This window comes from Brachyistius frenatus, unplaced genomic scaffold, assembly GCF_029030835.1.
Source record: "Brachyistius frenatus isolate BFR_SWC_R1_liver_20210118 unplaced genomic scaffold, ASM2903083v1 Contig_20, whole genome shotgun sequence".
Taxonomy (NCBI): Eukaryota; Metazoa; Chordata; class Actinopteri; family Embiotocidae; genus Brachyistius; species Brachyistius frenatus.
Genome location: NW_027210619.1, coordinates 4,337,575 through 4,359,894, shown reverse-complemented (window position 1 = coordinate 4,359,894; position 22,320 = coordinate 4,337,575). Strand labels below are relative to the sequence as shown.

The window sequence follows — 22,320 nt, the reverse complement described above, 5'->3', positions numbered from 1 at the left end:
CACCTCCCCAGGTTTCTATGAAAAGAGAACAAGTTACATTTCCTGGCTTTTGTCACCACACAGTTGTTCCACTTATTATGTATTTGTCCCAATTACTCATGCTTTGATGCATCTCAGTATACTGTACTCAGAGATACAAGAACAGCCATCCCCCAGCTCATTGAGCCCTGTGATCGAATCCCCTTGTGAGCCTCGTTCTCCCCTGTTTACCAACCAAACAGCCAATCAGGAAAATCAAAGTGCTCTTTGCTTTCACTTGTGCAGGAAGCTGGAGCAAAGCAGAATGCCAAGCAGCACAGAGCAGCACAGCTGCTTGGCCATGTGCAGAGAAAACCCAGATAAATTACATGGTTTACAGGGGCTGGTTTCTCATGGTGGGATTGGGATATCTTCTCTATTAGTGGCTTTACTTAGCTGTACTATGCAAACATACATGGCCAATGTAGAGGGAAACAAGTTGATATCTGCATGTAAGGGATGTGGATTACTTAAGAGGGGGTAATCAGTAGTAACATTGCAAGGGTTGATTTTTAAGATTTGTTCAGGGTAGACACATAAAGCAGGGCTCTACCGGTTGCCTGAGCCAATTTTACTTTAAAGAAAAACAACCTTAGTTTTCCTTCTCATTAGTAAACTAGTCTCACTTCCTATCTGTGATAAAAAAAAATTGTAGTCACACTTTGAGATCTACCTGTTGCACTTCCAACCAGCTTCAGTGTAACTAAACAACAAGTCAAAGCCTCTGGACTCCCCAGAATTTTCTTTTCCTTTCACATAAAACTAGGAAGCAAGACTTGCTACATATCATTATTAAGGCTGTTTTCATTTCCTACGGGGTTGTAAAACAATATTTTCCAAACCGCATCACTTAATTAACCACATTACTGTGCATCTTTGCACATCATGAATTCCAGTTGGACATCAACAACTCTGGATCATTAAATTTCATCATAAATAACTATCATTATATCATCAGTGATGTTAGAGAGGATTCAGCCATTCAGCCACTGTGTGTTTTATTGAAAAGTAAAACAAAGCTGAATGTACTGTTGCGAATATTTCCCAGTGCCCTCGCCTCTCCTCCTAATGATTCCAATACCTATTTGTCCAGATGTTGGAGCCACAAAACAATAGGTTGTTCAGTTTCCTGTTTACCTGCAGAGATTTTTATATCCAGTACATGTTTTATCAATTTTATTTCCAATAACCTTCAAATTGGATTTTGTATATAAAGTTATGTATATAAAGCACCATTACGTCACCTCGACAGGAAATCCACCATTTTGAATTTTCATCATTTTTGGTGATTCGCACATGTTGTACTTTAACAAACTCCTCCGAGGGATTTTGTCAGACTGACTTGAATTTTGTTCTGTGCAGTTAACATGTTTGGGATTAAACGTTATCAAAAGATTTAGTTTTTCTCGATGCGTCACTTGGCAGCCAATTTGAAGGTCTCGCCATGAAACTACAAGTTGCTTTAAATCTTATGTACATGGACTGACCTTCTCCAAACATCACAGGTATGATAACAGCCCCGCCCTGAAGACGCCTGTGGGTTAATATTCATTCATAATCATAGCGCCCCCTGGTGGCAACTGGAAATAACACTTTTCATACTTCCACACACTACGTTGAGCTAGTTGATCACATGAACCTAAAGTCAGGATCAGAATAGCGTAAACATGTGGTTAGTGACACAGGAAGTTGATGTTTAAGGTCAAAAGATGCTTGAAACCTCACGAAACGTGTCACATACATTCGGCGTGGTGAGACGATACATCTGATATGGTTGTTGTTTTTTGCAAGTGGGCGTGGCCAAACGGCTTGCCAGCGACCCCAAAACTGCAGCCCCGGCACCTAATTTCACCTACATGCCATGACACAGAAAGTTGATGTTTGAGGTCAAAGGATGTTGAAACCTCACGAAACGTGTCACATACATTCGGTGTGGTGAGACGATACATCTGATATGTGTTTTGCGAGTGGGCGTGGCCAAACGGCTCACCAGCGCCCCCAAAACTGCAGCCCAGGCACCTAGTTTCACCTACATGCACCAAATTTGTTGGACATGTGTATCACACCGAGATGTACCGAAAAGTCTCTTGGCATCATGAATTTGTTTTCGTCGATTGGTGTGACCGTGTTGTGGCGGCCATTTTGAGCGTCTCGCCATGAACCTACAACTGACTGTAACTTTTACGCACATATTCCGATTTTCCTCAAATGTTACATCTTTGATAGCAGTCCTGCCCTGAAGACACCTGATAGTAATATTCCGTCATAGTCATAGCGCCCCCTGCTGGAGAAAAAAATGAGACAAAAATAGCAACTTTAAGCGGGGATATGTGGTCCCTCGTGCACTGCACATTGGGGAGCCAACGCGCAGCGTGCAAAGGCCCGTATGTCAATGCTTGCCGTTTTAATTAGAAATACAGTTTTTGTTGTATTATATCATCTTCTACTTCAGCTGGATCAAGATTGCAATGTGAACTCATCACATTATGGTCCATGTTCCCGCAGCAGAGTCACTCAGACACTTTAAAAAAGTGAAAGCTAAATTTCAATGTTTCTCCTGCAACATATTTATGTTAAATTTAGAAAGCATATACAGAATCCCAGTCCTTTATTGTTGCTGTGGGACATTTTTATAGAGGCCTCTCTCATATCTGCTTCCAAAAGGCACCACAACCAAAAGAGGAAGGGGTTTGACGAGGAGGCTATGTATGAAGGAAACAAGCTTCATTTAGAGTTACATGTCATTTCCTGGTTGCTCACTTGACGCTGGGGACAAGAAACAATCGAGTCAGACGCTGGTGCTATTCAGGAGCGATGTGCAGCTGCTGACTGTGGACTACAGTGAAGGCTCATCTGAGACTGGGTTCACGAGAACCTGGCACCCTGCTCAGCCACAAACAATGAGAGATGGACTGGCACATAAGTCAATGCCAGTTGGTAATGTACATTTAACATTAATGCAGCATTAGAAAATAAACTTCTCTTAATAGAGGAAATGTTAGCTACACATTGGACATGCAATGAGTTCTAATAATACAGTCATGGTGCAGCTCTTCTTTTAAAGTGTCCCATGTCAGCCACAGTAAACATTGCTAATTTGTGACCTGTCTATGTGCTTGTTGATTTAGAGGAAGTACCTGATGAATTGTTATACCATGTGCTGTTTTCTGTGTTATTTGTGTACAGTGAGTCAGTCAGTCTGTAGCGACTCATGTCTTCCGTCTCACCACCTGCTTCTGTCTCAAAAATCAGCAGCAGTGGTTACTTGCATACTCAGCTCATCAAAATATTCAGGCTGTTCTGTCACCCAGTACATCAGGGAGCATTTCCACATTTTCTCAGTGTTGTAATTTCATTTGAAACCCCGGTACCCACAAGCAGGGCTACTTGTCTGAATCATCAGGACTTATTAATGATCATCTGGCTTTATATAAAACTAAACATATGTTTTAATAAGTGAAAACAATTCAGCTTGGAGTTTTTCTCGTGATCTGTGTGACATTTGAATTATTTAGTCTGGTGTGAGATCAAGAGACTGACGTATGGAGGGAAGAGTGGCAGGATATGTTGCACTGCAGAGACTGATTAAAGCTGCGATATCAGCCGTTGTATATAAACATCCTCACTGAAATGAAACCATCTTACATGAGAGCTTATAAAGATGTGCTAATGCAGGAATGTCTGGTTTAAAACGATGACTTGCTTACAGTAAACTAAGGTTAAAGTATGTTTGCTGATGAGTGTACTGAATGTGTGGACTGATAAAAAAAGAAAGAAAGGTGTTTATTTAGTTTCCTTTAACGTCCTCGTTTAGAAAAAGGAAAGAATTGGCTCATGTGTTCCTCTGTGTGTTGCATATTTTTTTGCAACATCCTGTTACAAAAACAGGTCAAAAGGTGTCATCTGTACCATGATCTCAGCAAGAGCGTGTCACAGTTTAATGCTCAATGTTTTCATATCGTGCCAACAACTGAACACAAAGAGCTTGTTTTTTTACCATCTTCATTTTTCACCTCATGTATTCTTTACGTACACTGGGCATGTGGCCAGAGGCTCATGTGACTTTTTCTTCCCTCCTGCAGAAAGATGTGAGCTATCTGCAGCAGTGGCTGGAGGCATTTGTGGCATCCTTTGAGAGGCTCATCGATGTTCAGTCACTGGAGCCACGGAGGTGAGAAGTAACAGACACAAACAATGTAGCCACAACCTCCCCAAAGCAGATTTTAATATTTTTATGCTATGCAGCCCATATTACAATGCCCTTTGGCTCTTTGCTACCTCCTCCTGTCTCTTCACGGCCTCCTTTCCCATCTTCCAGGTTGGAGGAGTGCAGCTCAGAGGTGCCCCTGCTTCCCAGGGAGGTCCTGGTGTTCCTCAGCACCGAGCTGTGGCATAGTGCGCTACACCTCTCCGGCGCCACCGAGCACAACAGCAACACCCCACACCCATTGCTCCTGATCAAGTTCTTCATCATTGTCTGCAGGTGAGGGCACAGCCAACTAATTCTTTATTATCATAATAGCAAACAAAATTAAAGAGCTGTCATAATTAAAGTAGTCTATGAAATCAATTGTAGATGTTGTAATGATAAAAAGCAGCTGACTATCAAATCTCAAATTTGATGGACTGCCTACAAGGAAGTCTGACATATTTCTTTAGGGATAAAGCAATAAAATCCTTATCAATTTCCTTTATTAAACATTCAATCTGTACTAACAACAGAGGCAATGGTGGTTAGGGGAACCAGATAAATATTTTTAGCCGGGTATTGCAATGCAGATTGTGTAAAGTGGCTGCAACTCAGTGTCAGGATAAGTTCCTTGTGCATTCACTGTATTTGTCCTTTTTTTTTAAAAAAAAACTTAAGATGGTCGTGTTTGGAAAGCTTTAACTCTCTTAACACTTAATCGTATGAATTTCTCTCTATTTCTAGGAATATGGATAACATTGACCCAGAGAAGAACCCGAGTTTTATTTTCGAAACTATCAAGCTTTTGAATTTCTGCTTGGCGCAGGTAAGGCCATTATAAACAGAACACGGCTCTCTGTGATTTATGACGGGGCTTTGCTGCCCAGCATGCTCAATATATCATGCATGCAAAGATAATGTTGTGCCATATCAACCAACAATGCAGATATGTAACCGTAAACCTGTACAGAGCTAATCTTGTTTATAGTATGTGACATCCTCACCCTGAGATAACACACATAGTTTATATTGAAAAGACAAGTGGGTGTGTAGTTTACCTTCTATTCAATACACTGGAATGTGTTGCGTGTTTAAAGGATGTTAAAGCAGGTGTATCTGTGCTGATGATTAAATAAATGTGTCTCCAAACTGTCCAGTTAAAGAGGGGACAAGGGGAGAAGTCATCTCTGCAGTTGGTGGTACAGTACGGACTTGTGCTGTGTGAGAGTCTGTTTGACCCTTATCAGACATGGAGGAGACGCCTGGCCGGGTGAGTGTGTGTTGCTTCACCACAGAGATTGCCTTGTCTGAATGTGGGAGGTGGAATTCACACACACAATGACTGGAAGACTATTATATGCATTTAACGTCTTGCCCAACCCTTTTGTGACCTGTTACACCTCATAATGCCTCAAACCTCAGTTGTGCCCACGGAATGAGTGGCAGTCACACACTGATGAGGCTTGGTTTTGTCTGTTACAGGGAGGAGGTGAGCTTGCTGGAGAGGAACAAGTATAAGTTCTCCCCGCTGGCCTTGCCAGAGGAGCTGCCTGCTCTCTTCCATGGTGAGACACTCCCTTTCAGCTGTTCTATCACTCTGATCTCTGTCAAGCTTCACATACCACAATAATCAAACTGTTTCTGCTGCTGAAACACTCGAATTCCCCCTATTAAATCACTGTCTGTAGAAAATATGTTTCTTATATAGGAAAATAAATGGCCAGTGGAGTCGATTAGTATGTTCGCTTTTGGTCAAAAACTCAATTATTCTGCGTCTAATTAGCAGGTCTCAATCACGAGTCCAAGCACTTGTAATAATAGAATCCCATTCAGCGAACACTAATCTATAAACCATTTGGGAAATAAGCCTGGGCAAATTTCAGTATGTCCAGATTTTAGGAGGATTATGCCATAATAGCAATTTTTAATTGGAAGTTTTAAGGGCTATTTGTGTAATCCCTAACTAATTAGTAGGGCCACGGCTTTTCTTTTTTAAATAACTGAATGCCAGAGAGGACTTTGCAAGGGAGTTTTGCTGAGGCATTGGAGCATACACCTTTTCAATTCTATTGTTTGTGTTTTGGTCATTTACTATACCCTCCTACTTCTGCTCATAGTAGTAGGGGACTGGAGTCAGTCCAAGCATTCATTAGCAAAACGGAAGGAAGCAATCTGGCTAATCTAATGGCTACAAATTCAGATGTCTTGTTTGATTATATATTTATATTATCACAGCACTGTGTTTGTCTGTCATGTGGTTTAAGTGGTTGCTTGTCTTGCATAACATTGTGTTTTGGTTTGACTCTCCTGACACAGAAAGTCTACAGGAAAGCGAGCAGATCCCTGGTCTCCTCACACTCAGATTGGTTCATCTCCAGGGTGCTGTCATCAGTGGAGGAAAGGTCTGCTACTCGATCTGCCCTGTTAATCACTGACTCTGGAGTCTGATAAAACACAACAAGTGCACATTAACACAGATTACAGGGCAGTCAGAGTTACTGTAAACTTGTTTGTATATTCTTTTCAGAAGAATGGCCTTCTCTCCATCAGCCCTCACTCTGTTGAGGACCTCTTCTCTGTTCTGCAAGTATGGTGCTGCCAGACTTCCCCTGAATCCAAAGACACCACACTCCCGCGGCTGACTTTGCATTGCCTGACGGCGATGATCCACCTCCTGCACGGCAGCAGCCCGGTGGAGCGGCAGGTGGAGATCAGGACAATACTAGAGAGCTTCTTCCAGCTCCTCAACTGGAACCGTCCACTTAGCAGTGAGCATCAAGACAGGGAAAGCTGGGAGGACAGCCTGATCTCGCTCCAGAGCCAAATGCTAAGTAAGAGCAAGTCTCGCTGAGTGTAAATCATTCCTTTTTTATCTCTCTCATTCAGTACAGAGGCAGAAAATCATTTGTCCCTGTGTCTGATAAACATGACAAGACAACATCCCCGTTGTTGTCCATTTTAGCTGCTGTTCCTGAGATCCTGCAGTGCTCTGACAGACCAGTTCTGCAGGCTGTCTTCCTCAACAACAACTGCTTTGAACACATCCTGAGACTCATTCAGAACAGCAAGGTCAGGCTCCTGTCCATCAAAATTGTATCTGTCTGCTCTGTTCACTTTTTACATCTGTCCTTTTGTCAACTAGCCTCCCTCTCAGTCCGTCCCCTTTTTTTTTTTTTTTTTTTTTACGTCATGTCTGTTTCCTGTTTTATTTATTGTCAAACCTCCTTCTGTTCCGTCAGGGGTAAATCCCAAGTATGTGCAGTATATGCTTTCCCACATGGCTTTAGTAAAATGTGTCCCCTTGCAGCTGTATGCAGACCAGGATCAAACCTGTCTGATGACTTTTTTGTCTAATTGTCTATCTTTTTGTGCTGTGTGTGTGCCTTCATGTGTTTGTGTGTCCCGTAGCTCTTTCAGAGCAAAAGGTGTAGGCCGGAGCGTGAGGTTGTGTGTGACCTCACTACGCGTTTACTCACAGAGGTCGAAGTGGACCAGGTACTTTCTACCACTCGGTGTTGCTATTGGTCTGTCAGCAGGAAACTCAGCCCTCTCTCCACTTGTTAACTTCACTGAGCTGTTTAAACAGGAAGCTTTAGGCAGGAAGTCTGGCTTACACTCAATTGTAAACAAAGCAGGTAACATGGTTGTACATGATTATTGCCATCTAAAGATCCTTTTTTATCTGTCATGTCTGTCCATCTCGAATGTCCATTAACAGCAGATTTTGCTGTTAATTTGGGCAATTGTTTGTTCCACTTAAATGTGTTGATTTTATATAACACTCATAATTATAGGCTGAATTCCCTGTTGACAACAGTGGTCAAGAGGAGCATGCTGTATTTTTCACAGTGCATGAAACAGTTGTTTTTCCTTGCATGTCCTTCCTTATTTTTCCTCGTGTTCTAGCCGCTTTGTCGTGTGACTGCTGGTGCTTGTAAAAAAGGACCTGGCTCATGTCCTGGAGTTCAATGTTTCCTAATTTCCAGCAGTAGTTGGGGATTGCCTCAGTTGGTTTTTTTTTGGTGGTTGGCTTTGGTTTTTGCATGCTGGGACCTATCAGTGATCAACAAAGAGGCGATTGTTGGGTGACTGGTACAGCAGTTCACTTACTTTGCTCCAATAATTATGGAGTGAAAAAATGCACTGTACTTCCTCTTGTACTATACACGTAATCAGAGAAATAAAAACAACTTTGTTCTGTCATTTGGTGAATGGTTTGTGCAGAATTTTTCTTTTGGTCAGGTGCATTTGAAATGTGCATCTTTTTTCTCTAGCTCTTGGTGTCAACTCATGATTATGCAAATTTGTAGTTAATAATATCACAATCAACTGCTCCTCCTTATTTTGATATAGGTTTGGGAGAAAGGATCGGACATTATCACAGTTCATGCGTTGGGAGTCCTCACAGCTGTAATGAGTAACTCACCCTCTGCTAAGGTAAGGCCCCTCTTGATCTTCAGTGGTCAAAACGTATAGCCTTCAAACTTCTCTATTTTTTTCCACAATATGTAACATGTATAATGTCAGCACAATTGAGTGTCTGATGAGCACATCTGTTTCCATTCATGTAGCTCATTATATTTCCTTCCAGTATATGGAAGTGTGCCAGCTAGTTATCCCCTGTAGAGCAGGTTTCTCCAGCCTATTTTTCTCTCCCTCCCCCTCAGGAAGTTTTCAAGGAGAGGATTGGCTACTCCCAGCTGTTTGATGTGCTGAAGAGTCAAGGTCAACCCACCAAAAGGCTGTTGCAGGAGCTGATGAACATGGTTGAACACACATTTCCTCATTATCCCCACTGAGCACAGAGATAGTAGAAGTCAGACTGCTCGTATTGATGACCTTGTTACAATTTTAATTGTGTTCGAGCTAATTAACCTGAAAAAATGGATCATTTGACTCTCTATATCTTCCCTCTCTGTCTTCTCTCTAGGCAGTGGAGGGTGAGCATGCCCATGCTCATCACCTTGGCATTAGTAATGACCAGCCGCTGTTGCTGCTCCTGCAGTGGCTGCCTGACCTGTCAGGTCAGAGGGACCTTCAGCTGCTAGTGGCCCAGTGGCTGGCAACTGTATGTGGTGGCTCCTTGTCCTGTCGCACCGTGGCTGTGGAAGCAGGAATGGTGGGGGCTCTGCTGCAGGTGCTCTCCCGACCTCAGAGTCTGGACAGGCAGTGTGCAGACGCCCTGCTGGGCCTCTTGCAGGACTTGGGCTCACTTTGCCTGAGACCAGAGGAGCTGAAGAGTCTACTAAGACTCCTCAGGGTGGATCAGGACAATGGTGCAGTGTCGGGGAGGGTGCACCCCTACTGCACTCGCATTATACGTGTGCTCTCAGCCATGGCAGCCAGAGAAGGCCAGGACAGTGCCTTGCAATATTTTGATCTTACACCCCCCATGGCAGGTATTATGGTGCCCACAGTCCAGCGCTGGCCAGGCAGTGGGTTTGCTTTTCACGCTTGGCTCTGCCTAAACATGGAGTTCCCCTCTTGTTACTCTGAGTTCTCCAACAACAGTAAAGCTCCTGCCAACTGTGGCATGGGAGCTCAGCATGACATGGGAAAAGGACCACGCAGAAAGCAACTCTATAGGTAAAAGTACACGTGTGAATAAAGTTGATCGCAGGCATGTATATTTATGACTTCACAATCTTTGACAGTCTTTTCTTCTGTAAAGTTTTTTCACAGCAAGTGGGACTGGGCTGGAAGCCTTCTTCACCATGGAGGGTGTGCTGGTGGTAGCTGTTTGCACTAAAAAAGACTACATGGCTGTCGCTCTGCCAGAGCACCCACTGGCTGACTCATCCTGGGTGAGTGTGGACACATATAGTTGTACTGTTGGACTTTTTGCCAACATTTGTCCACATTTAGTCAAAATGAAGACGGGTTTGATCGAGGAAAAAGTTACATACATTTTGTAAGTGCTGTTATCTGGGCCTGTGATCTTGATCTAAACATTGTAATAAATGGAAGAGACAAATAGTTGTAAAGTTTAAATTACTGCTCTGAACTGTGACTCTCAGACTGTTTTGACTTTCTAAATATAAAAATGTACCTTTATAAATACCAAACTTTGAGCATGAATTTTTTTGACAACATTAAAAATGTTTAATGTTATCCTATTGTCAGCATTCAGTGGCTATAGTCCACATCCCAGGCCGTCGTCCTTTTGGTCAGAATCTGGTCACCATCTACATCGATGGAGAGCAGCGTAAAACTGCTCAGCTTCGCTTTCCCTCTTTCAGTGAGGTAAATGAAAGTATATTCTGACCATGTCCAACAAATTCTGTTATTACTGAAGGGTTCCTCTCCATCTGTCTAACTTCCCCTGTTTTTTCCCCATGTGAACCTGATCCTGAAGCCTTTTACCTCCTGCTGCATCGGCTCTGCAGGCCACCGGACCACTACCACCACCACCTCCCCCAACCTGCCCACATCTTTTTCCTCCACTCCATCACCTGAGTTTGCCTTCCCTGCCCACGCCCCCTCCCTCAACCGTTCCCAGTCTTTCCCAGCCACCTTTGCAGGAGGCCGTTGGGGGTCTGTGGGAGACTCCCCAGTGCACACCATTCCAGCCGGACTGCAGGACACAGAGTGGGGGACACCTACATCTCTGGATGGGCTCCTGGGCACCGCCTTCATCTGCCATGAGTCTCTGCAGCACACCCAGACAAAAGCTCTACATGCTGCTGGTTGGTCATGCCCTGCTGCATTGCAAATGTTCTATACGCATTATAGACCTTGAGAATTTAAGTATTTCAGGATTTAGCTCTTCCAGAATTCATCACACAGTCAAATGTTTAAGAAACCAGCAGTAATGAAAATCACAGTGCCCAAACAGTTTAAGATTAGTCCTGCATACACTGAAAACAGGAGTATTTAGTTTGTATGTATACCGAGTAATGTTTGCATATTTTATGACCCACATTGCTTTCTGCTCCCACAGGCCCTAATCACGTGTCCTTATTCAAAGCGGATGGAGAGTTATCTGATCTTAATGGCAAGCTTCTCCTCTACTACACTCCACAGGTAACCCACTGAACCTCAGGAGAACTCTCAGATTGTATGATATTGCTTTTATTAGGTACATTATAAACAATACCACTATAAACTTTTCTTGTTTACTTGTGTGTGTGTGTGTGTGTGTGTGTGTGTGTGTGTGTGTGTGTGTGTGTGTGTGTGTGTGTGTGTGTGTGTGTGTGTGTGTGTGTGTGTGTGTGTGTGTGTGTGTTTATGTATTTTTTTCTGCAGGCCTTTAAGAGTCAGATATGTTTGGATCTGGCTCCCAATCACCAATATGATGGCAGGCTTACAGGACACAGAGTAGTGAACTGGGACATCAAGGTTGGAAATTAAACATTAAGCTCTTTTCCTATACATTAAAATATTAACTCATCTACAGTTACCAAAGTCCAAATTGTCATAATTTCTTTCAATGTTATGTAATTATGACCTTCATACTATACTGTAAATTAGCTGTACTCCTGTAATACTGATTTATATTGTTTTTCTTCTTTTTTTTTTTTCTTTTGTCATTAACTTGGTTTTCTCTTTCTTACTGCTTTTCTTTGGTTAGACCTCCTTTCTAATTTTCATTTCTGATTTAAACAGGACTCATGTCGAAGGTTACACAAACCTTGTTTGTGTGAATGATATATTTTTTTTCTTCCTGCAGGATGTTATAAATGTTGTCGGAGGTATTGGGGTTGTGCTGCCCCTGTTCGAGCAGGTATGTGAGGCTGAGCAGGTTTACAACAGCGGTCAGGAGATCTCAGACTTGCTGGGACCAGAGCTCACCTCCCCCAGAGCCCCTGCTGCTATGCTGCTGCCACTGAACAAATCAGCAGGTCAGTTCTTCTTTAGTTCAGATATTTATTTAATTATTTTACTGTACTCTATGTTCACTTCAATCATGGAATCTTATTAATGAAAGGGTTGGCTCACTGAAAATTTAAAAAAAAAATATGATCACTTATGACTCATAATATTTTTGGTTTGTTTGACCAGATTTTAGATTTCAAATTTCAAATCTAATAAAAGTGAATGCCATTTAATTTGTTCATGTCTACAGCATTGAAAAATAATGATTCTTTACCTTGTGGAAGTAGACATTAAAAAAAATTGTCCCTATGAAATAATTTATGGCGTGTTCTGTATCCAGAGTAGCATGTTTCTGGAAAGATCTGTTGTGATGAAAACATTTACATGTAATTTTTCAATGCTGCATTGGGATGGAGGCAGTAATAGTTGTGTACCTTCAACCTTGAGCAAATCTAACAAATTGATCTGCATGTCTAGATACACGAGTTATATGTTGGTCAGAAAACACAGTATGTTAATCATTTTTAAACCTTTTAGTGTCATGAATACACAGTCTTCCTCTGTGTCGTTTTCTCTGGTTCATTTTGTTCAGTTTTATTCCTGTGCTGTCTTAAATGCAATGAATGATTTGCAGAGTAGTTTTTCTGACGTTCTGACGAGTGGTAAGTTCATGATGCAAGGGCAAACAGGAACTGCTGGACAAACATAGCAAAGATTCTGAAATCAACGCTAATAGGTTAAATGTCAGAAGCAGCGTGGGCATACTTAGCTGCTTGAAGAGTAGCAGTTCAGTGTCTCAGTCCATCTGACTCAGCATAGATTCTAGCATAAACAAATTGAGATAAATGGAACAAACAGTCCAACAGAAGTGAGACAAATAACCTGACATATGACTTGTGACTCATATTGAGATGTGATAACGTCAATGCAGAGCTTTGTAATGCACGAATATGACCGGGGGTAACACGGAAATCTTAAAAGTTGTTTTGTGCATTTTTTTTCTTTCAGAGGGCAGACTAGATAGAAACAGTATCGCTGCCTTTCTGCTGATGGTGAAAAACCTGATTCGTCATCACCCCATCAATCAGGAGAACCTGCTGCAATGCCATGGGCCAAGCGTCATAGGAGCCATGCTCAGCAAAGTAAGTGCCCTGGACGTTAGGCTGTTCCAGCAAGTGGAAACTAACTGAAGAACTGATTAGCATCTGAAAGAGAATGTTTGACCTTTTCCAATGTATTGCTGCGGTATAATTGCAGTGTGATAAATGGAACCACGAGTGGTTCTTTCACAATGACAGTATCAAAATGCTTGTGTGGGAGAATTTTATGCAGATTGCATGTATGCCAGCTGCACTGTTTGAAAATGTGTTGGAATTCAATAAAATTATACTTAGAGTGAAACAGATTGAAAAATGACACGATAAAGCTAGAGTTAGTTATGATGTAATATCGTCACCCCTTTTTTTTTCAGTTAACGTACATTTATTTGTAATATCTAAAGTGCTTAGTGGGTCTCATGTAAGTATAGATAGCCATCTTGTTAGGTTTTTGCTGAGTATTTCCACTAGGTGCACGGTAATGTCAGCAACATCAGCTGCATTTCATGCTGAGCTTCTGCAAAGACAAACTTCCGCTGTCTTGCTGATTTTGGAAGCAAAGATCAGTTTGTAGCATTGCAGAGTTGCAACAGTTGTAATTCAATTCAGGTATCTGTAGTACTAACACTTCTTCAGATTCAACATACAGTATGAGTCATTCAGTGTTCATAGATGTGAATCTTCAGTGGCTGCAGGCAGTCAGATGTTGCAGTGGCGCAGCACAGACATGCTCGCTGCCTAGCTGGCAGGATATGTTGAAATATATGACGTTAAGGTGGAGCATCCTGTAAGGAAACTGTGTCCTAATTATCACATTGGGTTGCCAGGTTTGACACTGAACACATGCGGAATATACAATACCCAAACACTTCGACTGTATAAGTACTCAACTGAATGCAACACTTCATCTGCCTCTAAGTGTTATTTAGAACAGATTCTACACAAACCCATGTAAACACATAAATGCAAATAAGTGGAGACATACTTAAATACAAACACACTCCTAACACTCCTTATTATGTGCTTGTGTCTGCTGCAGGTTCCAGGCAGTATGATGGACATGAATGTTTTAATGGCATGTCAGCTGCTGCTGGAGCAGGTTTTCAACGAGGGCAACAGCCCACTTCTACAGCAACTCTACCAGAATCTGCTCTTTAATTTCCGCATCTGGACTAAAAGCCATTTTACCGTTTGTCTTGGTAAGGCACAAGCAGCCCTCGTGTTGTTGAGCAATACACCTGTGAAGCCTTCCATGTCTGCCAAAGCTTGTTTGCTTCTCTTTTATTTGTATATACATGCCAAGACTGAAATGAGGTAGAGAAGGCTTAGAGCACAATAGAGAAAAGATACAGTACATTAATGTTTCAAGTTCTGGCTGTGGCAAAGAATAAAATATGTGCTCGAGGCACCATTTCACTGCCCTGTTTTGTAAATTACGGCACTTCTTTGCTACAACCTTTTATAATGGTTTGGCATTTCTAAATGTCAATCTGAAGGGAGATGACAAAAGTATTCTTCTTCCGCAGCACATGTGCAATACCTGTCATCTGTGATAAACAAAAGCAAGCAGCGCATGAAGAGGAAGTATGGGGTTCAGTACATTCTTGATACCATTCGGGCGTACTACAGGTAAACCTTTCACAGCAATAATGTGGTATCAAATTTAGATATGTTCATCAAAATGATAAGTGTGTTAAAAATTACTTTTATTCGGTGGTTTAAGTTCTTGTAAATAGAGGTGTTTCTACTTGTTTTCATCTATTTTATAAAATAATTTGTTTCATAAGAGGTTCACTTTATTTTTATTAACATCTTTGATCTTAGTGCGGAGAACGATGGCAGCTCTCTGTCTGATGAAAAGCAGACGATTCGAACCTCCCTGTTTGCCCTGCTGAAAGATTTCCTCAAGTCTCCAACACAAGAGGAGCTTCACAGCGTCCTCGCCTACATTCTGTCTGTGGGAGAGGAGCAACAGGTAACACTTACAGTTTAATACTACGATCATATGACCTTTTTAACATGGTATTTTATTCCCAACCTCCAAGTGCACTCTTCCTAACCCTTCACACTCTCTTTTTTATTCTCATGTTTTTGCAAGTCTGTACTTTAAAACTCCTCTTGATACAACTTAGAAGTTTCCGTCCCTAAACCATATTTCTTGTTGCCTCTTTTCATCTGTCTTCATATTTCTGTCCTCTCTGAATCAGGTGGTGATGGCCTTGGATGTGCTGTACGAACTCTTGAGGAGCAGCCCTCCTCGTGAGCAGGTGCAGGCCGTGTTGCTGGAGTGGGGGGTGGAGCAGCTGTACTCTTTGCTGCTCACTCCAAGCCTTGGCGATGAGGCCAGAGAGAGGGTCTTCAGGGTGAGGACAACTGGCTGCACCTCTTCTTAACATCCAACCTTCATTTGACACATATTTGCCTTTTATTGAAAACCACCTTGTGATATATAATTGTATGTATATATGTCAAAACAGGAAACTTCTTACACCATTTATCTGTGTTGTTGCAGGTTATGTACAAAATCCTCAAGAGCGAGCGTGTGTCCGAGCGCAACAAGCAGCGCATAAAGCTGAAGGATTTTGGCTATCTTGGCCTCGTTTGTTGCCTTGAAGACATTCCTGCAACCATGACCACTGTCCGCTGTCTGTATGAGCAAGTCCTTGCTACAGGTAAGCAAGCTTTTGCCTTTGGTGCTTGAAATGGATGACAAAAAAAATCTTAGAAATGTCAAAGAATCGGAGGTTTCAATAAACATTTATCTGTACAGTTATATATACAAAAAAAAATACAAAAAAAATCTAACTTTAAAGTAGAAATAAAACATCCTTTGTTGTAAATTAAGGAGCTCAAACTTATCTAGGTCATGAAGACTATGTCAGTAATCAAATTGTGAGTCAATAAAGCTTGATTCTCCACATCTTAAAATAATTTCTACGGATGTTTACTTGAAAGAACTATGAAATGTGACACTGAGTATAGATCGTGTTAAATGTTATTTTTGCAATAAATGATTACCAAATAAATACTAAACTCTCTTTGGAGTCAGTACAAATCATTTTATGACAAACGTACAAATTGGAAAGATGAGCATACAATTCAACATTTATCAACAATGTGGTTTCCAATGAATAATGAATTAAGATTTATTTGGGATAAGAGTGTTTCTGTCAACAAAGGAATTTAAACTTAATAAACTAAACTAACTTAACAGTAATAACTCTGTTTATCCTATAATAAGTGCCAAATGACGGGGTGCCCCACTTTCCTTCCTCAAAAATACTTTAAATTCGTATTGTTTCATGTGGTGAAAATACCTGATATCACCTTTCAACTGACGAGCGCAGAAAAATTCAAAATCTTTCATGTGAATTAATGAGTATCTTTCTTATTCTGGGAGATGATAGTGTTTGTGCATGATCCCACTACTCATGGCAGGAAGCTGATTAAACGTAGGTTTTCAAGGACTTTAAATTGGAGTGAAATTTGCTGCTACTCCGCAGATGCCAGTCCTAATTTCAGAGACCTCCTGGCTGTGGTCTGTCTGTCCCATCGAGCTGAACTCACTGCCCGACTGGACATCTGTCGCAAGGTCGGTATGCTCACATTGTTCATTCTCTGCTTAACACAACCAAATTTATCAACTCAGTAATGAAAACAAGCCCTCTCTGTTCCCTCTGGAATTACTCCAGCTCTTTCATCTGATCTACTCCAATGAGGATTACGTGAAGCAGCTCGCTAAGCAGCCTGGCTGGCAGGATGTTCTCACCAAACTCTACGTTAAAGAGTCCTATGAGTCCCACGCCGCCAGCATTGCAGACTCCAGCAACCACAGCTCCTTTGAACCAAACTACCGGCCGCCACTGCGCAGGGATCCGGCTCTGGTCATAGAGGACACGCGCGAGGACATCTTCCTGAGAGACCGTAGCTCGCAGGACATTGAGGATGAGGAGGATGAGGGCGGTCAGCGGGACATCTCTGAGGGATTCTCTGATTTATCGCAGTCACCTCCGAGCGGAGGTGGAGGCCCATTGAAAAAATTCACAGGCTCCCTGCATTTTAAGTCGTTTGATTCAGTGGATCAGGGGAGCCACTCATCTTCTATCTCCAAAGCGGTTGACATCACCTCTCCTCGCCCCGAAGAAGAGGGAAGAGACTACCAGCCGCTCTCCCCCTTTGGTACATCACCCTTTGATCTGGAGTTAGGGGGCTTGGGAGAGACTGGCACACACACGCCCGCAGGTAGTCTGACCAACACGCCATCTCCTCTGGAGCACTGCAAACCATTTCCACCGCTCAGACCGAGGAAGAGCTCCAGTTTGTCCAACGTGTTGGACGACACCAGCTATGGGACTGACCCTCCCACTGGAGACACAATCTCCAATACATCCAACCCACTGGTATGGCTGCTCCCTAAACTCAGATTTCACTGATGTTATAACATCGTATTCCCCCCCTTTCCACGTGTTCCCCGCCTTTGATGGATGATGAGTTTTTGTTGCGTTCTTTTCACCGGCTATTGTTTGAATTACAGCAGACCCCTGAGGAGGAGCTGTGCAACCTGCTCACCAACATTGTCTTCTCCGTGCTGTGGAGCGGCAGCGGGGCAGAGGGGGCCGAGGATGTGGTGTGGAGAGAGAGAGGACAGGTATTTTCTGTTCTCACTAAACTGGGCTCCTCCTGCCAGCTGGTCCGTCCTCCAGATGACATCAAGCGCAGGTTGGTTACGTTGATGTCAAATTTATTTGATCAGCAGTGAACCATTCTCACTGTGGAAAAACAAACTGAACCACACCTTCATATGCCTTTTGTCTAAATATCTGGAAATACAATGTCATCTGGTGATGTATTCAAAATCTCTTTGCAACCCTGTGTGCCAGTCTGTTGGAGATGATGCTGGAGTCATCGCTGTCAGACCTGAGAGACGCCCAGGGAGTGTCTCTGCCCTTCTGTCCCAGTCTGGTTCGACTCCTCAGGCTGTTGCAGGACTTCCTGTTTGCTGAGGGTACAGATAACTGCACACTGTGGAGTGAAAAGGTATACTGCCCAATATTCGTCCGTGATTGTTGTAAGCCTGTCTCCATCTCAGGAGGTTGCTTGACTGTTAAAACATATAAGTATACATATATATATATATATATATCGACATCGACAGTAACCCAAACCAAACAAAAAACAACTGATGGTATTTCAGCAGAATGGTCTTTAGAACACCCACCCAAGTTTTGGCCTGAATGTTAGTCACATTTCATTTGTATTCACTTGCTCAGTCAAAATACTTTCATTCTAAAGCTAATCTTGTCTGAGTACGTGCTGCAACTGGCTGATCTGAAATACAATATTTTGTATGGATTAAACAATTTAATCTGTTAATCAGAGAGCTTCCTATCGGTGTATTTTGATACCATTTTACACAGCAATGCAAATTGTTTCCTGTGTTTATGCTAAACTGACAGATATGAGATTGGCCTTGATTTTCTCAACTAACTCTTGGGGAAGAAATCAAAATTGTATTTCCAAAAATGTCTAATTTTATAAATATTATATCCTTCACTGGGTTTATTGAATCGTGCTAAAGTTGGTGTGAATTACAAACAAAAATCTTTGTTTTACAAACTCCAGAGTGCACAACACAACATGATTTAATGATGTCAAACTAACTGGGTGTGGGTGTTGTCAGTTACTACAATAGACAGCAGGTGATTTTCTTCCTATCTTGTGTTACTGGAGGGTGGAGGGTCATGGTTGGGTGTAGGTTGTATTTGAATCACCTTTTATATCTAGGTTCAGCTGTATTTAAGGCACTGAAAGGCTTGAAGATTTAATTGATGCTGCGAGGTGTGGAAACAGGTCTGACCTTTTTGCTGAGTCCTGTGTTGACAGATGTTGTTGTATTACAGATTTTTGAAGGGGTGGTGAACCTGCTGGACAGGTTACAGGCCTGGCATAGCACCCCCGGCAGCCCTGGAAACACAGAACTGAAAGAAATGGCCCAGATCGGCCTGCGTATCATCACGGGATACATCCAACAGCAGTACTCGCAGGTCATAAATGTCAAATATTTCTCACTGTACACGTCTGTCACAACCCCGAAAACTCACAAGATTGATTTATGATGAAAATAATTTTAAAATGGTTCACAGTACTTTTTTAACTTGATAAGTGAACCTAGATAAAGCCAGTTTTGAAATAACAGGCCTTCTATGGGTTATTTTCAAAGACATTGCAGTCATTCCTCTTAGGGAGTGTTCTGTATGAAAGGGCAGCTCCCCTCTGAGTTATGACTGCTGCTGCTGTTCTTGCTGTAGGGCTGTGGGATCAGTAGCGCGATCATAAATGAGCTGACCATAAGGCTTTCCATCACATGCTACTGGTTTTGTACATCTCCAAAACAGTGCAACTCCCCCTAAAGCCATCTGTTTTTTAAAATGTCACTTTGCAGATAATTTAACTTGATCGCACCCTGACATCAACAACTGTGGGTATCCTGGAAATAAAAAAGCCTGAAGCTACTCATGCTGAAAAAATTAAATTAAATAAGAACAACACTAACAAAGCTATGTTAAGTCTGGTGGTCAAAAGTAAATAAGTATATTTGCTCAAGTTATGGACCAAAGTAGGAATTTTTTTAGACTTTTACACCACTACACTTCTATTCTTCTACATTTAGAAGCAAATATTGTACTTTTTACGTCAATATATTTATTTTACATCCGTGGTCAGTGTGTTGTATACAAAACATTTTACCAGCTCATAAAATATGATGGTTGGTTATAGATTAAATGACCTAAAATTATATAAAAAGTTGACATTAGCTCCACCTCACCTTAATACTGATATAACATTAAAACATTGTCTATAGAATGTATTTATACTCACAATCAAATAATGTTACAGGTTGCATTTTCCTGCATAGGTAGCCTACTTAATACTTAAAGTACATTTTGCAGATCATAGTTTTGAAGTTTTTACAGATGTGTTTTTTTTTAATACTGGACTTTTACTCATAGTGGAGCATTTTTCACTGTAGTTTTGATACTTTTACTCAAGTAATCCATTAAGTAAGCCGATCCCCCATCACTGATGAAGTGCTGCTTAATAAACGTCCCCCTTGATATTATCTTTTGAGGGGGGTAGATCCTTATCAGGATGGCAGAACTAAATAAAACACCATCCCACACATCCTTGTTGCATATATTGCATATCTTTAATAACCTTCTTCCTAGGCTCTCAGATAGTAAACATAGTTTCCTCTTGCTCCTATTCAGGTGTGTGTGATGGCCTATGTGAAGCTGCACAGCCTTCTCCAGACTGTGCTCTGTCTGAGCTGGGAGGAAGTGTGCTTCCTGCTTGGGCGGATTGGCGCCCCCCTGTGGCCAGGAGGTGTAATGGACGGCACCAACTGCGGGTACCCAGAGACTTTCTCCCAGCTAGTTCCCATCGTTCGAACCCTGCTCGACCAACACGCCGACCCCATCACCCTCCAGAACCTCCTCCCAAACCTGCCTATCACCAACGGCAGCACCACCTTCGCCCAGGACCTGAAGGCTTATTGTCACACACAGGAGTGGCAGGGCTTTTACCAGCAGCAGGTCAGTGTCGTGGCTGGTATTATGCATTTAGAAATAGATAACATTTATCTTTTGGTCAGGGAGTCTAGAGCCTCCTCCCCTGTCTGTGGTATGACTAACCAGGTATAATCAACTGTCCATTCTCAGATACTGCTGGCTCTGTTCTTTGTCAAATATGTGTACACTCATGATTTTTGCAGTTTTATTTACCCCCCAGGGGGCGGCTGAGAAGTCGACTGCAAATGTTTAAAAATTAAGTTTAGAAAAAGCAGAACCAAACTCCCAAGTGTCTTTTGGCTGACCTTCAGTGTATTTTAAGCAGAGATCAGTTTATGCTTGAACTTGAAGCAGAGATACGTCATGAACTGATGGCAAACAGACACTCCCTGCACTAGCTGAGCATAGATTTATCATTGCTCTGTGTGACAGTGCATGCTCATAAATCTGTTTTGTTTAGGTTACTTTTGCACATGGATACTGCAATACATTAGGCTGCGAGGCAGAACTTTGGCCGCCATGATAGTTTTAAAACTTGGCTGTGGCAGTTTTTTCAGACTCTGTCTGTTTGAGTATGTATGTTGCTGTTTATTTATAGAACTGGTGTGTTTGTTTTAAATGTATATATCTGTGTAATTTGTATACAAGTATTGTATTTATTTTTAGCATGAAGTGGTAAAAGGACAGTAAGAGAAAAGGAAAAACAGCAGCCGAATAAGAAATGCATGAGTTGTTTAAATATCTCTTTTTAATACAATAAATAAAGGAAAGTTGTTTGTAAAATGGGGAATTGTATCGGCCTCTTTAGGTTATGTGGTGCCAGGAATTATAAATTACCTCTGCACTCAAAAAAATTATAATCTAACCACTATAGTTTTTAATGGGCCAACGTATGGCTAGTAGGAAACTTGGAAGTACTACTTATAATTTATATTTTATATTTTATACTTAATGTTTATATGTTTTTAATTTGAATTGATTTTATTGATGATAAAATATACATTTATTCTGTTGGTTTTGGAGATGTCGCCCAGTCACGTCGTGGTCTGCATCTTTGCCTCCCACTTATTTTACTGTGTTGAGTTGTCTTTCACATGTTTATAGCTGTGTATGTTTATGTCCTTCTTCTCATAATGGGCCTCTAGGTTCAGCCCACCATGGAGCAGTACGAGCTGGACACATTTGGGAGGAGCCACGACATCATGTCCAATTTCTGGAACTCGTGCTTTGATGACCTGATGAGTACAGCCTTCAGACGGGACAAAGAAAGATCTGACAGCAAATCCAAGTTTCAGGTATACAGACTGTGGTACATAGGACTTTGTTAAAATGCAGTTTTAAACTCTCAGATGACTGATTTGATATTTGTGAATGTAAAAACAGGAGGTGATCGTTGACCCCTACTTGAAGCGAGTTAGGAGTGAGAACAACAGGTACCTCATCTGGCAGAAGCAGAGCTCCAGCCAGCAGGGGGTGGTGTGGCAGCACTGGAGAGCTCTCCGCAGGCTTTTGACCAGTGAGAGAGGAGCATGGGCCAACAGGTATGACAGCGTCTAACTCTCAACTTCTCTCTGGCCAGGTATTATATGTCCTCCGATCTGAGAGTAGACTCTGCTCACTAGAATGGGCTGAA

The 22,320-nt window shown here is 41.9% G+C and overlaps 1 protein-coding gene across 2 annotated transcripts in view; it reads left to right on the top strand.

Moving 5' to 3' along the window:
• nbeal2 (neurobeachin-like 2) overlaps positions 1-22,320 on the top strand; it is a 36,447-nt gene that overhangs the window by 4,684 nt on the left and 9,443 nt on the right. Inside the window, exons 2-33 of one of the 2 annotated variants that reach the window (XM_069696106.1) lie at positions 4,101-4,189; positions 4,337-4,501; positions 4,952-5,033; positions 5,365-5,477; positions 5,690-5,772; positions 6,524-6,609; positions 6,735-7,038; positions 7,170-7,276; positions 7,616-7,702; positions 8,561-8,644; positions 8,875-8,973; positions 9,138-9,793; positions 9,879-10,011; positions 10,331-10,450; positions 10,563-10,893; positions 11,148-11,230; positions 11,453-11,545; positions 11,877-12,048; positions 13,031-13,164; positions 14,159-14,318; positions 14,646-14,748; positions 14,944-15,094; positions 15,327-15,482; positions 15,632-15,791; positions 16,623-16,711; positions 16,812-17,519; positions 17,654-17,838; positions 18,000-18,156; positions 19,020-19,163; positions 20,388-20,711; positions 21,833-21,982; positions 22,071-22,228. In XM_069696106.1, the coding sequence (XP_069552207.1) occupies positions 4,101-4,189; positions 4,337-4,501; positions 4,952-5,033; positions 5,365-5,477; positions 5,690-5,772; positions 6,524-6,609; positions 6,735-7,038; positions 7,170-7,276; positions 7,616-7,702; positions 8,561-8,644; positions 8,875-8,973; positions 9,138-9,793; positions 9,879-10,011; positions 10,331-10,450; positions 10,563-10,893; positions 11,148-11,230; positions 11,453-11,545; positions 11,877-12,048; positions 13,031-13,164; positions 14,159-14,318; positions 14,646-14,748; positions 14,944-15,094; positions 15,327-15,482; positions 15,632-15,791; positions 16,623-16,711; positions 16,812-17,519; positions 17,654-17,838; positions 18,000-18,156; positions 19,020-19,163; positions 20,388-20,711; positions 21,833-21,982; positions 22,071-22,228 (5,666 nt within the window). The remainder of the gene's footprint in view (positions 1-4,100; positions 4,190-4,336; positions 4,502-4,951; positions 5,034-5,364; positions 5,478-5,689; positions 5,773-6,523; positions 6,610-6,734; positions 7,039-7,169; positions 7,277-7,615; positions 7,703-8,560; positions 8,645-8,874; positions 8,974-9,137; positions 9,794-9,878; positions 10,012-10,330; positions 10,451-10,562; positions 10,894-11,147; positions 11,231-11,452; positions 11,546-11,876; positions 12,049-13,030; positions 13,165-14,158; positions 14,319-14,645; positions 14,749-14,943; positions 15,095-15,326; positions 15,483-15,631; positions 15,792-16,622; positions 16,712-16,811; positions 17,520-17,653; positions 17,839-17,999; positions 18,157-19,019; positions 19,164-20,387; positions 20,712-21,832; positions 21,983-22,070; positions 22,229-22,320) is intronic. The other variant, XM_069696107.1, reaches the window with a different exon arrangement.